The sequence below is a fragment of the Lepus europaeus genome, chromosome 4 (assembly GCF_033115175.1).
Source record: "Lepus europaeus isolate LE1 chromosome 4, mLepTim1.pri, whole genome shotgun sequence".
NCBI lineage: Eukaryota > Metazoa > Chordata > Mammalia > Lagomorpha > Leporidae > Lepus > Lepus europaeus.
This window is the reverse complement of record NC_084830.1, coordinates 144604118-144619922: the sequence shown is the minus strand read 5'-3', so window position 1 is coordinate 144619922 and position 15805 is coordinate 144604118. Positions and strand designations below refer to the sequence as shown.

The window sequence follows — 15805 nt, the reverse complement described above, 5'->3', positions numbered from 1 at the left end:
CCTTGATTGGAAGTGCAGCAGCCAGATCATGAACCGGTGCCCATATGGAATGCTGGCATTGCAGGCAGCAGCTTTACCCACCACACAACAGCAGCCCTGGTTGTTGATAACTTTGATATGAATTTAAAGGCGTCTCTTCTTTGGGGCCTCTATGCTTATGGTTTTGAGAAACACTCAGCTACTCAGCAAAGAGCTATTATTCCTTCCATTAAAGATCTAAAAGGTAATTCTGGCACCCACATAGGAGACTCAGATGAAGCTCCTCACTCCTGGCTTTGGCCTGGTCCAGCGCTGGCCATTGCAGCCATCTGGGGAGTGAGTCAGCAGACTCTCCCTCTTTGTAACCCTTTCAAATAATGTCTTTTTTTCTATAGAAACTGGTGTTTATTCTCTCTCAACCTCATTTCCATTTTTTGCTTCAGAGACTGAAGAGCAGCTTAAGACCAACCAGTGGTTGTTCCCACCAGACCAGTCTTTTTTTCTTTTTTAAAGATTTATTTATTTGAAAAAGTTATATATACAGAAGGAGAAGGAGAGAGGGAGAGAGAGAGAGAGAGAGAGAGAGAGAGAGAGAGAGAATGAGCAAGTGAGGGCGCTATCTCCCACCTGCTGGTTCATTCCCCAGATGGCTGTAACAGCCAGAACTGAGCCAAGCCAGAGCCAGCATCTTCTTCCATGTCTCTCATGTGGGTAACAGGGGCCCAAACGATTGGGCCATGTTGCACTGCTTTTTCCAGGCCACTGGCAGAGACTGGATCAGAAGTGGAGCAAAGTGGTGCTGCGGCTCAATAGGCTAATCCTCTGCCTGCGGCCCCGGCACACCGGGTTCTAGTCCCGGGCGGGGCGCCGGATTCTGTCCCGGTTGCCCCTCTTCCAGGCCAGCTCTCTGCTGTGGCCAGGGAGTGCAGTGGAGGACGGCCCGGGTGCTTGGGCCCTGCACCCCATGGGAGACCAGAAGCACCTGGCTCCTGGCTTCGCATCACCCCAGTGTGCCAGGCCACAGTGCGCCGGCCGCCGTGGCCATTGGAGGGTGAACCAACAGCAAAGGAAGACCTTTCTTTTATTTTTTTATTTTTTTTATTTTATTTTTTGACAGGCAGAGTGGACAGTGAGAGAGAGAGACAGAGAGAAAGGTCTTCCTTTGCCATTGGTTCACCCTCCAATGGCCGCCGCGGATGGCGCACTGCGGCCCGCGCACCGCGCTGATCCGATGGCAGGAGCCAGGTGCTTCTCCTGGTCTCCCATGGGGTGCAGGGCCCAAGCACCTGGGCCATCCTCCACTGCACTCCCGGGCCATAGCAGAGAGCTGGCCTGGAAGAGGGGCAACCGGGACAGACTCCCGCGCCCCGACCGGGACTAGAACCCGGTGTGCCGGCGCCGCAAGGTGGAGGATTAGCCTAGTGAGCCGCGGCGCCGGCCAGGAAGACCTTTCTCTCTGTCTGTCTCTCGCTGTCCACTCTGCCTGTCCAAAAAAAAAAAGTGGAGCAAACATGACCCGGTGCACATGAGCCATGACGGCACAAGCATCAGAGTCGGCGGCTTTTCCCGCTGCACCACCCTCTCGGCTCCCTGCAGACCAGGGTCCAGTAGGGAGCTGCTGGAGGCGCTGGAGACCAGTCTGCAACCTCAGGTTGAGCAGCGGTAAACTCGGGCGCTGGGACAGCCCACTCACCCTGAAGTTCCTCCCTGCTCACAGCTCTTTCGGAGTGGCCTGCTCTTTTTCAGTCTCTTCAGGATCCCTGTAGTAGCAGAGCTCAGGCGTGACCTCCCACGGGTGCTCACAGATGGTAGCACACACGCACAGAACCTCCCCGGCCGGCAGCCACAGCACACCCACGGAGGCTGCCCCGCTTCCCATCCAGCTCCCAGCAGCAGATGGCCACGTGCTAAAAAAGTGTCACGGAATTTGCGTGGCGGGGGGGGGGGGCATTCCCACGTGTGGTCCACTCCTGGAGTTCAATTCAGGCTTCCCACGGGGCTTGCAGCAATCTGACCACTGAGGCTCCCGGGGCGTGCCCGAGAGCTCCCACGTGGGCCGCTGAGGGCTCAGCTGGTGGCCTCTTGGCTGCTAGGGAATAAAGCACAAGGAAGCACACGTCTACATGTAGCTCGATGAATTTTGACAAAAACAGCACAGCCAGTCAGCGGCCGCCGGTGTTTTCCGGTTGCCGCGGGCTGTGGGAAAGTGCAGCGGTACCAAGGCACGCAGCTGTGTCGGGCAGCTCAGAGCGCACCGGATACACCGCGTGCACGCCGTGGCGTGGCCGAGCCGGACACCTGTGCGGTCCGCGAGGCGGAGGCGCCGCCCTCCCCGCAACGCCCCGCCTGGCGCGGCCGGTGCCACGGGCCCTCCAGCCGGCAGGCGGCGCTGTGGAGCGGAGGCGGCTTCCGGCCGGCTGTGCCCGTCCTCCCGCCGCCGGCGCCAGCACGTCCTGTTTTCGTTGGCCGCGCTGGGATGGCCGCCGCCGTGGTAGCTGCCGCCGCTTCTTAGTGCGGGTCCCCGCTCGGCGCGCCGGGGGCAGCGTCGCCGCCTCCTTTGTCCCGTCCGCCTGCCTGTGGTTCCCGGGGGCGCCGGCTTTCCCACGGCCAGCAGCATGGGCCGGGAGTCACGGTGAGGCGGTGGGCCGGGCGTCGAGGGGGCTGCTGGGCCGGGGCTGGCGCGTCCCCACGTGCGGCCGGCGTTGCTCGGCGGCCGCTGGAGGGGCCGGGACCCCGGGTGAGGGGAAGGCCGAGCCTGCGCCGGCGGCTGGAGCCTGGAGCGGGAGCGGCCGTGCGGGCTGTCGGTGCTTGGGCACCTCCTCCCGCCACTTCTGCTTGCCGCGGGCGCGCCGGGGTGCGCGACCCCAGGTGAACGCGGCGGCCTGGCGTGTGCGGCGCTCCCCGGGCGCCCGGCGCTGCGTGCCAGCTCGCGGTGCGTGCGTGGTGTTTGCCCAGGGGGCGAGTGGGCAGCGTCTGACCGCGCCGGCGGCCCCGTGCGCGGCTTGGCCTTCCCTGGGCTGTTGGCAGCATTTGTTGCGTGGACCGTGTACACTGCAGACAGAGTTCATGACAGCCGTGAGTCAGGAGCTCTTCCCACGTCTGTGAGGGCTTAAACACTGAAGTTGCTGATAACTGGGTTGGGATCCGGGTTTTTTTTTAAAAAATCTTAAATATGATTATTTGCTATCCAGGGCCAGTGAAAGTTTTACTTTTAACTCTAGAAGTACTTTCTGTTGGCGTAATTAATTAACAGGGAAACGGGAATTGTTGGAGAAGAGCTTTATGAAATCTAGCGCAGATACACTGTGCCCATCACAGATACAGAATATTCCCGTAACTTTCGAAAATCCCTGAGAAGATCGCTGCTGGCGTTGCTGTTCCTCCGGCTTCCCACACTCGAATTCTGGGCGCTTTGGTTTGGCTCGCCCCTCCCTTGCGGCTGACATCCCGTCGTACTGTGCGTGGTCTCCCCGCTTCTGCTCCCGCTGACTTAGTCGAAGCAGACTGTTCTCCGTGTCTAATGCTGGATCCCTCATGCTGCCGCTGGGGTGACCCCCGGGTCGGTCCCGGCTCTCCCCTCCTCGGTCTGCGCTGGTTCCCACAGCTTCCGAGCTGAAAGTCAGACTGCGAGGTCCAGTCGAGCCCTTCGGCCTTCCCCTTGGCCCGTCTTCTGGCTTTGCTCAGGGAACCGTGAAAGGCTGGGAGGTGGGAAAGCGCACAGGGTGTCAGAGCCCAGCGCGCCCTCAGATGTAGCTTTCCTGCAAGGATAGAGGGAAGTAGGAGCAGGTGGGTCTGAGAAGCACGCGGGCCCGGAAGCGTGTGACTTGTAGATTTGGCTTCGAAGATAAGGATTTATTTGTGAGGGGCAGGCGTTTGGCCCACGCAGTTGGGACGCCTGTGTCCCATATTGGAGTACCTGCTTTGGGGTCCTGGCTCTGGCTCCCAAGTCCAGCTCCTACTCATGCAGGCCCTTGGGGGCATCAGTGAGGGCCCAAGTGATTGGATGCCTGCCACCCACGTGGGAGATTTGGGTTGAGTTGCCAGCTCCTGGCTTCCCCTTGGGGAATGAGCCAGCAGACAAGAGTTCTGTCTCTGACTCTCTACCTCTCAAAGAAACAAAAATTAAAAATTTTAAAAGCTCGGCCGGCGCCGCGGCTCACTAGGCTAATCCTCCGCCTTGCGGCGCCAGCACACCGGGTTCTAGTCCCGGTTGAGGCACCGATCCTGTCCCGGTTGCCCCTCTTCCAGGCCAGCTCTCTGCTATGGCCCGGGAGTGCAGTGGAGGATGGCCCAAGTGCTTGGGCCCTGCACCCCATGGGAGACCAGGAGAAGCACCTGGCTCCTGCCTTGGGATCAGCTCGGTGCGCCGGCCGCAGCGCGCTGGTCGCGGCGGCCATTGGAGGGTGAACCAACGGCAAATGGAAGACCTTTCTCTCTGTCTCTCTCTCTCACTGTCCACTCTGCCTGTCAAAAAAAAAAAAAAAAAAAAAGCTCTTAAAAAAAAAAGATTTATTTATTTATTTTAAAGTCAGAGTTACACAAAGCGAGGAGAGGCAGAGGGAGAGAGAGAGAGAGAGAGAGATCTTCCATCCACTGGTTCACTCCCCAACTGGCCACAACTGCTGGAACTGCACTGAATCCAGGAGCCAGGAGCTTCTTCCGGGTCTTCCACGTGGGTGCAGGGGCCCAAGGACTTGGGCCGTCTTCTACTGCTTTCCCAGGCCATAGCAGAGAGCTGGATTGGAAGTGGAGCAGCTGGGTCTCGAACTGGCACCCATATGGGATCCCGGCACTTCAGGTCAGGATGTTAACCTGCTGCGCCATAGTGCCAACCCCACTTTTTTTTTTTAAATTTTATTTATTTATTTGAGAGCTAGAGTTACAGTGAGAGGGAGAGACAAAGAAAAAGGTCTTCCATCCACTGGCTCACTCCCCAAGTAGTCAGAATAGCAGGAGCTGGGCCAGTCCAGAGCCAGGAGCTTCTTCTGGATCTCCCCCATGGGCAGATTCTTCTGGATCTCACCCATATGGGATGCCAGCACTGCAGGCGGTGACTTTACCTGCAACACCACCGTGCTGGCCCCTATACCAGACTATTAAAGAAGAACTAATTTCAGTTCTTCTCAAACTATTCAATTACTGATGACCAGATAAAGAAAATGGAGTATCTATACACTATGGAATACTACTCAGCCATTAAAAAGAATGAAATCCTGTCTTTTTAAACAAAACAAATGCAACTGGAAACCATTATACTTAGTGAAATAAGCCAGTCCCAAAAAGACAAATATCATATGTTTTCCCTGATCTGTGATAAATAATAGAGTACAAAACAATGTAAAATGTATTAGTGAAATTGGCATTTTGAGAATTGATTATTTACAGCTCTTGTCTGCACTGCTGAGTAACTGTTTTTCTCCCCCATGTGAGTTGTCTTCTAACTCTTTCCTGGGCTATAGCAGAAAGCTAGATCAGAAGAGGAGCAGCGGGGACTGGAATTGGCACCCATATGGGGTGCCTGTGACACAGGTGGAGGATTAAACTACGAGCCACAGTACCGGCCCCCAGAATATTTTTTTTATTTGAAGATTTATTTATTTATTTGAAAGTCAGAGTTACACAGAGAGAAGGAGAGGCAGAGAGAAGGAGAGACAGAAAGGTCTTCCATCTATTGGTTCACTCTCCAATTGTTTGCAAGGCCCGGAGCTGCGCCAATCTGAAGCCAGGAGGCAGGAGCTTCTTCTGGGTCTCCTACGTGGGTGCAAGGGCCCAAGGAATTGGGCCATCTTGTATTGTTTTCCCAGGCCATAGCAGAGAGCTGGATCAGAAGTGGAGCAGCCGGGACTCAAACCGGCGCCCATATGGATGCTGGCACTGTAGGTGGCGGCTTTACCTGCTACGCCACAGCGCCAGCCCCTCTAGAATATTTAAGAACCGTTAGTGAGGGTATGTAACTCCTCTGCCTACAGTGTTTTGATGGGTTTTCAACCCACTCGGAATGCTTTTCATCCCATTTGGAGCCCAAGGCCAAGCCCTCGTCTCTGTTTACGCTGTTACTTCTCTCTGTTCTTCAGCTCTGGCCACCACTGGCTTGCGTGCTATTCCCTGAACACATCCGCCACGCCTCCTCCTTAGGGATAGTGTCCTTGTGGAGCTGCTTGCCTGGAACGTTCTTTCTTCTTGTCCTGTGGTTCCTTCCTGTGTGTCCTGCAGATGTCACCGAGAAAAAGGCCGTCTCCAGTCAGTGGCTGTAAAGCAGCAAACATCCCAGCTCCCGTTCTTGTCCCTGGCTCTGATCTGTGTTTTTCTAACACAGTTCCTGTATAGTGTACAGTTGTCTTTTTACTTTCTGTCAGGTCTTCTTGCACCCAAGTGTAAGCTGCCTGGGGCTCATAAGGCAGTTTTGTCCCCCTCAGCATGTCCTGTAGCAGAGAGATGATTTTCCTAATTTATTTTAAAATTATTTTTCCAGATTTATTTATTTAAAGACAGAGTGATAGGGGAGCAGAGTCAGTGTTCTGTGTGCTGGCTCATTCTGCAAACGCCCATAAGTGCTAGAGCTGGACCAGGCCAAGCCAAGAGCCTAAAACTTGACCCTGGTCTCCCATGTGGGTTGCAGGAACCCAGGAGCATGGGCCATCATCCTTCCTTTTCAGGTGCGTTAGCAGGGAGCTGGCTTAGAAGTGGAAGGGCCAGGATGTGCGCTGGCACTCGGATGTTCGGTGTAGGTGTCCCAAGCCAGGGTTTAATATGCTGCAGCACAGTGTTCCTAGTTGTAAAAATGTTTACAGAAGGTCCTGTCGGTTTTTATTTAATTTGTCTTCTAATATTTTTTTTTAAAAAATGTAGAAATGCAATATAATGGAAGCCGACTGTGCTTGCTAGTTTAATCGTTGGCTTAATGCTGTTCTAGCCACTATCGGAAGCGATCAGCATCCCGGGGACGCTCTGGAAGTCGGTCTAGAAGTCGCTCACCTTCAGACAAAAGGAGTAAGCGAGATGACAGACGGTCTAGAAGCAGAGATAGAGATCGAAGGAGGGAGCGGTCTCGGAGCAGGGATAAAAGAAGATCCCGGTCCCGGGACAGGAAGCGTCTGAGGTAAGTGCCGGCGGAGGTGGGGCTTTCTCCGCGGTCTCTGGACCGCATCGAGTGGCTTGTTTGGCTGCTTCTTGGCAGCCCTGCCTTGCTGGATCAGACTGTAAGATCTGCCTACAAAGACTCAAGCAGTATTTTCAGTTTGGCTACCTCAGTTGATATTCCCTGTAACTGAAGGAGAACTTCTGAAGCTCCCAGAGATGTAAGAAATGAAGGAAGAGGGAAAAAGTGCTCTTCTCGTGGGACCTCTGCTCCGGGTCTGCCCGAGAGCTGAGTGTGTGCCCAGCGACTGCCACAGCAGACAGGAGTGGACAGGGCCTTCTGCAGACCCTCTGCGCTGTGCTCAGCCGTTTTAGCCAGCTGTCTGCAATCTAACCCCAAACACTCTTACTTTCATTTCACATTTACGTGCTCATGGGTTCTTTTTGCACAGTCGAGTGACCATAAACTTTTCTGGAGGTGGAAAAGAGTCTTTAAGTAAAAATAATTCCCTCCCCTTGCCAGGTACACCGAAATTCTAGTACATTTTCCCATTAAAGTGGTAAAGTAATACAAGGTGGTGCTGTGTACTGTTCACACAAACAATTTGCCTTTTTCAGGCGTTGGAAGCAGAGTGCCTTGATACCGTAGAGTGCTCGGGGAAATACTCACCTGGGACAGTGTGGGCCCTGCTTACGCAGTCTTGTACTCTGTGGCCCCAGCAACAATTTTAGACCGTTCAGTCAAGTACTTGTGAAGTAAACTTGCTCATCTAACATCAGTCTTAGACTTTTTGGTCTGAAAGTAGAATCACAAGATTTTAGAGCATAGTGATTTTAAGATTTCCTAGCAAAACCCCCATATTTTCCATCAGGAAACTGGGACTTGGGAGGTTGAAGGTGTGTCCTGTGTTGTCACTGGTCACTGAGAGTGGCAGCCTAGACACTCCTGCCTCCTACTCCGCACGTCAGTTATCTGTTCACAGCCCTGGTCACCCAGTTTTTTTTACTTGGGTTTGGGCTGTCTTTGAAAATTTGGTTTCTGCTCTAAGATGACAGATGTTAAGTAGCTGTCACTACAGATTGTTACGTTTCTCATCACATGTCACTATGAAATTGGTGTACTCATTTTTTTTATTGAGTAGTTGTAAGGGTGGGTTTACTTGTTTCTTCTTTAGCTGATAGTTTATTAATGCCTCTGCTTTTAATAGTGGTCGCAGTTTAGATGCTTCTTTTAGCATGGACGAAATCATAATCTGAAATAACATCTCCGTTGGACTTTAGAGTGACAAGTGTGCCCTCCTTTTAGACGTTCCAGAAGTAGAGAGAGAGACAGAAGCCGAGAACGAAGAAGATCTCGCAGCAGAGACAGGAGACGCTCAAGGAGTAGAAGCCGGGGCCGACGGTCCCGATCCTCCAGTCCTGGCAATAAAAGCAAGAAGACTGAGAATCGGTAACATTACCACTCACGGTGTCTGCTGTGCAGGGGGAGCTGGCTCCCTTCCCCTGCTTCGTTTTTCTTTTTTTTTTTTTCCACCTTTAAATTTATTCTTATTCTTGGGCTTCACCAAGATTTGGTGTTATAATTTAATTTAAATAGGTTATAAAGCTTGTAATTCAGTTGCAAAGTACTAATCTCTTTCAGTATTTTTTTTTTTTTTGACAGGCAGAGTTAGAGAGAGAGACAGAAAGGTCTTCCTTTTTCCATTGGTTCACCCCCCAAGTGGCCACTACAGCTGGTGCTCTGAGGCCGACGCACTGTACTGATTCGAGGCCAGAAGCTGGGTGCACCCACGTGGGAGACCCAGAAGAAGCTCCTGGCTCCTGGCTTTGGAGTTCCGGCCATTGCGGCCAACTGGGGAGTGAACCATCGGTGGAAGACCTCTCTCTCTGCCTCTCCTCTCTCTGTGTAACTCTGACATTCACAGAAATAAATAAATCTTAAAAAAAAAAATAGGTCATCCCAAATTACTTTCCTGAGAGTTTGTGCTAATTATACACCCACCATCAGTATTTGAGACTTCTGTTGCTCTGTGCCCTTTGTAGTATTTAGAATTTTCAGTCATTTCTATTTTCAGCAAGTGGGTAAATGTGTGCTGCTTGTGGTTATAATTTGTGTTTCCCTAATTAGTAGTGAGAGTGTTTTTAATGTTTTTCTTGTCATTTGGACTTTGTCATTTCTTAAGTACATGTTCAGCAAATCTTTGCTCATTTTCCTTTTGAGTTCTGTGTTTTGTTTTTACATTGGTAGCAATAGGGCCAGTGTTGTGGTGCAGCGGGTAAGACTGAAAGCTGGCATCGGTTAAGTCCTGGCTGGTCCACTTCCATTCCAGCTCCTTGGCTATGGGAGACATTAGCAGAGTGAACCAGTAGATAAAAGATTCTCTCTCTGTAAATCTGCCTTTCAAAAACAGATAAATAAGTAATTGATCGATTGAGGCGCTGGGCTTAGCACCTGAGACACCAGCAGGACTGGCTAGTGACCTGAGTTCTGCTGCCAGTCTATCTCCTGCCTCCAGCTTCCTGCCAGTCTGACCCTGGGAGGCAGTCGTGATGTGTACAAGACCCGCATTGCTTCAGCTCTGGCCATAGCAAGCATTTGGGAAGTGAACCAGCACAAGAGCGTGCTCGCTCGCCCTCCCTCCCATCTCTCTCTTCCTTTTCTGCCACCCCATCCCTTTTTTTTTTTTTTTTTTAAATATTTACTTATTTATTTGAGAGGTAGTTACAGAAAGAAAGGTCTTCCATCTGCAAGTTCACTTCCCAAATGGCCACATTGGTCAGAGCTGGGCCAATCCCAAGTCAGGAGCCAGGAGCTTCTTCTTCCAGGTCTCCCATAACAGTGCAGGGGTCTGAGTCCTTGGCCATCCTCTACTGCTTTCCCAGGCGTTTAGCAGAGAGCTGGATCAGAAGTGGAGCAGCTGGGACTCGAACTGGCATCCGTATGGGATGTTAGCATTGCAACTGGCAGTCTGACCCACTATGCCACAGTGCTGCACCCTTCTGCTCCCTCTCTTGATTTCTCTTTCTCTGCCTTTCAGATAAATAAAATGTGGGAGGCAGGCATTTGATGGAGCTATTAAGATTCCTCTTGTGGCTGGCGCCACGGCTCAATAGGTTAATTCTCTGCCTGCGGCGCCGGCACACCGGGTTCTAGTCCCAGTCGGGGTGCTGGATTCTGTCCTGGTTGCCCCTCTTCCAGCCCAGCTCTCTGCTGTGGCCCGGGAGTGCAGTGGAGGATGACCCAAGTGCTTGGGCCCTGCACCCACATGGGAGACCAGGTGAAGCACCTGGCTCCTGCCATCGGATCAGCGTGGTGCGCCAGCTGCAGTGGCCATTGGAGGGTGAACCAACAGTAAAGGAACACCTTTCTCCCTGTCTTTCTCTCTTACTGTCTACTCTGCCTGTCAAAAAAATAAATAAATAAATAAAAATAAAAAAAATTCCTCTTGTGGCACTCACATCCCATTTCAGAGTACGATGGATCAAGTCCCAGCTCCACTCCTGGTTCTAGCTTCCTGCTAATGTGCATACAGGGATGCAGTAGGCGATAGCTTAGTTCGAGTCCCTGTCACCCACTGGGGAGACCTGGATAGAATTCTGGGCTCTTGGCTTTGACCTGGTCCAGTCCCAGCTGTTAAAGGCAGTTGGGGAATTAAATAGCTGATAGTACACTTCTGCCTTTCTTTCTCTCTAACACAGTCTGTTAGCCTTTTAATTTATGAAATCCATGGATAGTTTCTTTCTTTCTTTTTTTTTTTTTAAAGATTTATTTATTTATTATTTTACTTGAAAGTCCGAGTTGCACAGAGAGAGGAGAGGCAGAGAGAGAGGGGGCAGGGAGGGGTCTTCCATCTGGTTCCCTCCCCAAATGGCCGAAACAGTTGAAGTTGCGCCAATCAGAAGCCAGGAGCCAGGAGCTTCTTCCAGGTCTCCCACCCAGGTGCAGGTGCCCAGGCACTTGGGCCATCTTCCACTGCTTTCCCAGGCCCTAGCAGAGAGCTGGATCAGAAGTGGAGCAGCTGAGTCTCGAACTGGTGCCTATATGGGATGCCAGCACTGCAGACTGTGGCCTTACCTGCTACACCACAGCGCCAGCCCCAAGTAAAATTTAAATTTAAACATTTTAAACTTAAATTTTAAAGTTTTTGTGTTAAAAATTTTTGGGTATTTGTTTTTCGTCAGTTCTCTGGTATTTGGCTCTAAAGGACAAACATTTCTCAGTTCATCATGAATTGAGAATAACATTGTTATCAACATAAACCTGATGAGGGCAATATGAGAAAGGAAAATTACAGGCTGTACTCAGTCTAAACATAAAAGTTAGTACACCAAATCCAATAATATATAAAAAAGGTAATATGTCATGAGCATGTTACTCTTCTTCCAAGAATGGAAGGTTGATTTAAACTTAGAAAATCATTGTGATTCTGTTATTAAGATTCAAGTAGAAAAAAATGTGATTTTCAAAATACATTCAGTAAAAAAAGTTTTATTAAATTCAGCATACATTTGAGACTGGTGCTGTGGTGTAATGGGTAAGGCTTCTGCCTGTGGCACTGGCGTCCCACATGGGTGCTGGTTTTAGTCCTGGCTGCTCTGCTTCTGATCCAGCTCCCTGCTAATGTGTCTGGGAACGCAGCAGAAGATAGTCCAAGCCAGGAGCTTCCTCTAGGTCTCCCACGTGGGTGTAGGGGCCCAAGGACTTGGGCCATCGTCTACTGCTTTCCCAGGTCATAGCAGAGTGCTGGATTGGAAGTGGAGCAACCAGGACAAGAAACTGGCGCCCATATGGGATGCCAGCACTGCAGATGGTGGCTTTTCCTCATTACACCGCTGCGGCAGCCCCCTAAATAAATAAATTTTTTTTTAACAAAAGATAGAGTTGTAAAGTGAAAATGGAAGCTCATTGGGATTTTAAATGTTGTTGCATACATAATTTATCTAGTAGAATATTAAAATCTTGGTTATTTCTTCAATTACCAAATTTTAATTATCTTTAAGTTTTGTAATTGTTTTGATAAAATGTGTTCTCTTGATTAGAGTCAGATATTTAGCAATGTTTGCCATTAGTGTTGTGGGATTACCTTTGTAGTATATTTTCAAAATATTCTTTGATGGAATATCAAAATGCAGTTGTTGAATTTTTAAATGAATGTTTCCAAGCACAGATGGATAATACTTCTCTGTTTCTCTAATTTTTTAGTAGATCGAGGTCCAAAGAGAAAGCGGATAGTGGAGAAAGTTCGAAAGAGAAGAAAAAAGATAAAGATGACAAGGACGATGAGAAAGAAAAAGATGCTGGCGTAAGTTCACTAATTTAAAAATGACCGTACAAGGGTAGACTGGTGCCATTGGTTAAGCTGCTCCTTGTGATGCCCACATTCCATGTTGGACGGCCTAGTGTGAGTCCTGGCCGTTGTATGCTTCCTGTCCAGTTTCCCACAGAGGCAGCTGATGATGGCCAGAGTGTTAGCTTCCTGCCACCCACCTGGAACACCTGCATGGAGCTCTTGGCTCCTGGTTTCGGCCTGGTCTAGTCCGAGCTGTTGGAGGCATTTGGGGAATGAACCAGCAAATGGAAGATCTGTCTGTCTGTCCTTCTCTATCTCTCTGCCTTTCAAATGAATAAATGAATCAAAAATTTTGTGTGGGGCTGGCGTTGTGGCATAGCATGTTAAGCCACCATCTGCAGCACCATGTCCCATGTGGGCACTGGCTTGAATCCTGGCTGCCCCACTTCAGATCCAGCTCCACGCTGATGTGCCTGATAAAGCAGCAGAGTATGGCCAAAGTCCTTGTGGGAGACCTTCGTGAAGCTGCTGGCTCCCAGCTTCAGTCTGGCCCAGCCTTGATCATTGTGACCATTTGGGGAGTGAACCAGCAGATGGAAGACATCTTTGTCTCTGACTTTGTAAATCTGCCTTCCAAATAAATAAGATAGATATTTTTTTAAAAAATATTGTGCTGGCGCTGCTTCTCAATAGGCTAATCCTCCCCCTGTGGTGCCAGCACACTGGGTTCTAGTCCCGATCGGGGCACTGGATTCTGTCCCGGTTGCTCCTCTTCCAGTCTAGCTCTCTGCTATGGCCTGGGAGTGCAGTGGAGGATGGCCCAAGTGCTTGGGCCCTGCACCCGCATGGGAGACCAGGAGAAGCACCTGGCTCCTGCCTTCGGATCAGCGCGGTGCACCGGCCGCAGCGGCCACTGGGGGGTAAACCAACGGCAAAGGAAGACCTTTCTCTCTGTCTCTCTCTCTCTCACTATCCACTCTGCCTGTCAAAAACAAAAAAAAGTTGTACATTTCCATACTTCATCTTTTTAAATTAAAAATGTGATCATACCGTGTCTTCCTTGCTTGGTTGCCAATACGGGAGTTTCAAAGTTTATAGAAAGCACTTGATACCTTGTTTTGGTTTCATATCTTAAAATGAGAGAATATTTAAATGCTATGAGCATAGTATTTAAATAAGACTGATTTTTTTAAATTCCTAGACTATTTACACTTTTAACTTCCTATTCATATCTTTTGGTCCAATTTAGGATACTTTATAGCTTCACTTTTTTTTTTTTTTTTTTTTTTTTTTTTTAATTTTTTGACAGGCAGAGTGGATAGTGAGAGAGACAGAGAGAAAGGTCTTCCTTTTTGCCGTTGGTTCACCCTCCAGTGGCCGCTGCGGCCGGCGCATCGCGCTGATCCGAAGCCAGGAGCCAGGTGCTTCTCCTGGTCTCCCTTGCGGGTGCAGGGCCCAAGCACTTGGGCCATCCTTTACTGCCTTCCCGGGCCATAGCAGAGAGCTGGCCTGGAAGAGGGGCAACCGGGATAGTATCCGGCGCCCCGACTGGGACTAGAACCCGGTGTGCTGGCGCCGCAAGGTGGAGGATTAGCCTGTTAAGCCACGGCGCCAGCCTATAGCTTCACATTTGATTTTAACATATTCTATTTTTTACTAGTTCCTTTGTTTAAAAAAATGTTATTTATTTGAAAGATAGACATAGATAGGGCTTTCATCTGCTGCTTCATTCTCTAAGTGCCTCGGCAGAGATAGCTGGGCCAGGCCTAACCCAGAGGTGTCTCCATTTCTCCCATGTAGGTGACAGAAACCTAAACCCTTCAAGCCTCCACCTGGCACCCCTTGGCATGTGGAATCCATCAGGGCTGGGGCTCCAATGCATGCCTTCCTGTGTGGACGTGAGGTCCCAAGGACGTATGCACTGCTTTGCCAAATGCCTGACCCTAGTTTTTTTTTTCCCCCCAATTTTTGTTATTTATTTTCATTTTATTTGGAAGGTGTAGAGATAGACAGGAAAAGATACTTCATTTGCTGGCTTACTTCTGAGATACCTGTGACAGCAGGGACTGTGCCAGACTGAGGCCAGGAGCTCGGAATTCAGTCTGTGTCCCTTACTCGTGTAGCATCTTGCAGGTACCTCCTCAGCCATCATCTGCTGGCTCTCAGGGCAAAGCTGCAGTTGAGATCAGCGGGAAGATTCCCACCTGAGCACGTCCCTGTGGAATGTGGGAGTTCTACATGGGCTCTTTGCCTGCTGTCTCCTCTGTAACCCTGCTCCCCCGTTCCTGTTTTGGAGACGTGGGGTGGTGCGCAGGGTGGTTAAGAAAGGATGCAGTGTAGGAAGTGCTGGGGTCTGGTTTCTGAATGAGCTGCTGCTATTGAACAACTGAGTGATCTTGAGAAAAACAAATAGATTTTCTAGGGATCATCTTTAAAGAGAGGATAGAAATTGAAGAACAAAGTTTTTGTTTAAGAAATTTATCTTTAGAGGCTGGCGCTGTGACTCAGCAGCTTAAGGCCCTGGCCTGCAGCGCCAGCATCCCATATGGGCATCAGTTTGAGTCCTGGCTGCCCCACTTCCTATCCAGCTCTCTTCTATGGCCTGAAAAAGCAGTAGAGGATGGCCCAAGTCCTTGGGCCCCTGCACCCACCTGGGAGACCCAGAAGAGGCTCCTGGCTCCTGGCTCCTGGCTTTGGATCAGCTCAACTCTGGCCATTGTCATTTGGGGAGTGAACCAGTAGATGGAAGACCTCTATCTCTGCCTCTGCCTCTCTGTAACTCTGTCTTTCAAATATTAAAAAAAAAAAAAAAAAAAATATGTTTAGGGAATGGCTCTGTGGCATAGCTAATTAAGCTGCTGCCTGCAGTGGCAGCATCTTGAATGACTGTTGGTTTGAGTCCTGGCTGTTCCACTTCCAATTCAGCTCTCTGCTAATGCTCCTTGGGAAAGCAGTGGAAGGTGGCCCAAGTCCTTGGTCCCTTGCACCTATGTGGGAGACCTAGTAGCTCCTGGATGAGGCGGCCAGTGGGGAGTCAACCGGTGGGTGGACGATCTCTTTCCCTCTGTAACTACCTTTTGAATAAATAAATCTTTTTAAAAAATTTATGTTTATTTATTTATTTGAGAGATAGAGTTACAGTTACAGACAGTGAGAGCGAGACAGAAACAGAGAGAAAGGTCTTCCTTCTGTTGGTTCACTCCCCAAACGGCCAACTGCCGGAGCTGCGCAGATCCGAAGCCAGGAGCCAGGAGCTTCTTCCGGGTCTCCCACATGGATGCAGGGGCCCAAGCACTTGGGCCATCCTCTACTGCTTTCCCAGGCCACAGCAGAGAGCTGGCCTGGAAGAGGGGCAACCGGGACAGAATCTGGCGCCCCAACCGGGACTAGAATCCAGTGTGCCGGCGCTGCAAGGCGGAGGATTAGCCTGTTAAGCCACGGCGCTGGCCAAGACCAAA

The 15805-nt window shown here is 50.4% G+C and overlaps 1 protein-coding gene across 4 annotated transcripts in view; it reads left to right on the top strand.

Moving 5' to 3' along the window:
* The first annotated feature begins 2451 nt into the window (after positions 1–2451).
* The window catches only part of DDX46 (DEAD-box helicase 46), a 56249-nt gene continuing 42895 nt past the window's right edge, over positions 2452–15805 (top strand). For 2 of the 4 annotated variants that reach the window (XM_062189119.1, XM_062189118.1), the window contains exons 1-4: positions 2452–2611; positions 6893–7078; positions 8363–8506; positions 12263–12359. In XM_062189119.1, coding sequence (XP_062045103.1) covers positions 2595–2611; positions 6893–7078; positions 8363–8506; positions 12263–12359 — 444 coding nt within the window. In that variant the 5' untranslated portion in view covers positions 2452–2594. Of the gene's footprint in view, positions 2612–6892; positions 7079–8362; positions 8507–12259; positions 12360–15805 lie in introns of all 4 variants that reach the window. The other 2 variants (XM_062189116.1, XM_062189115.1) reach the window with 1 other exon arrangement.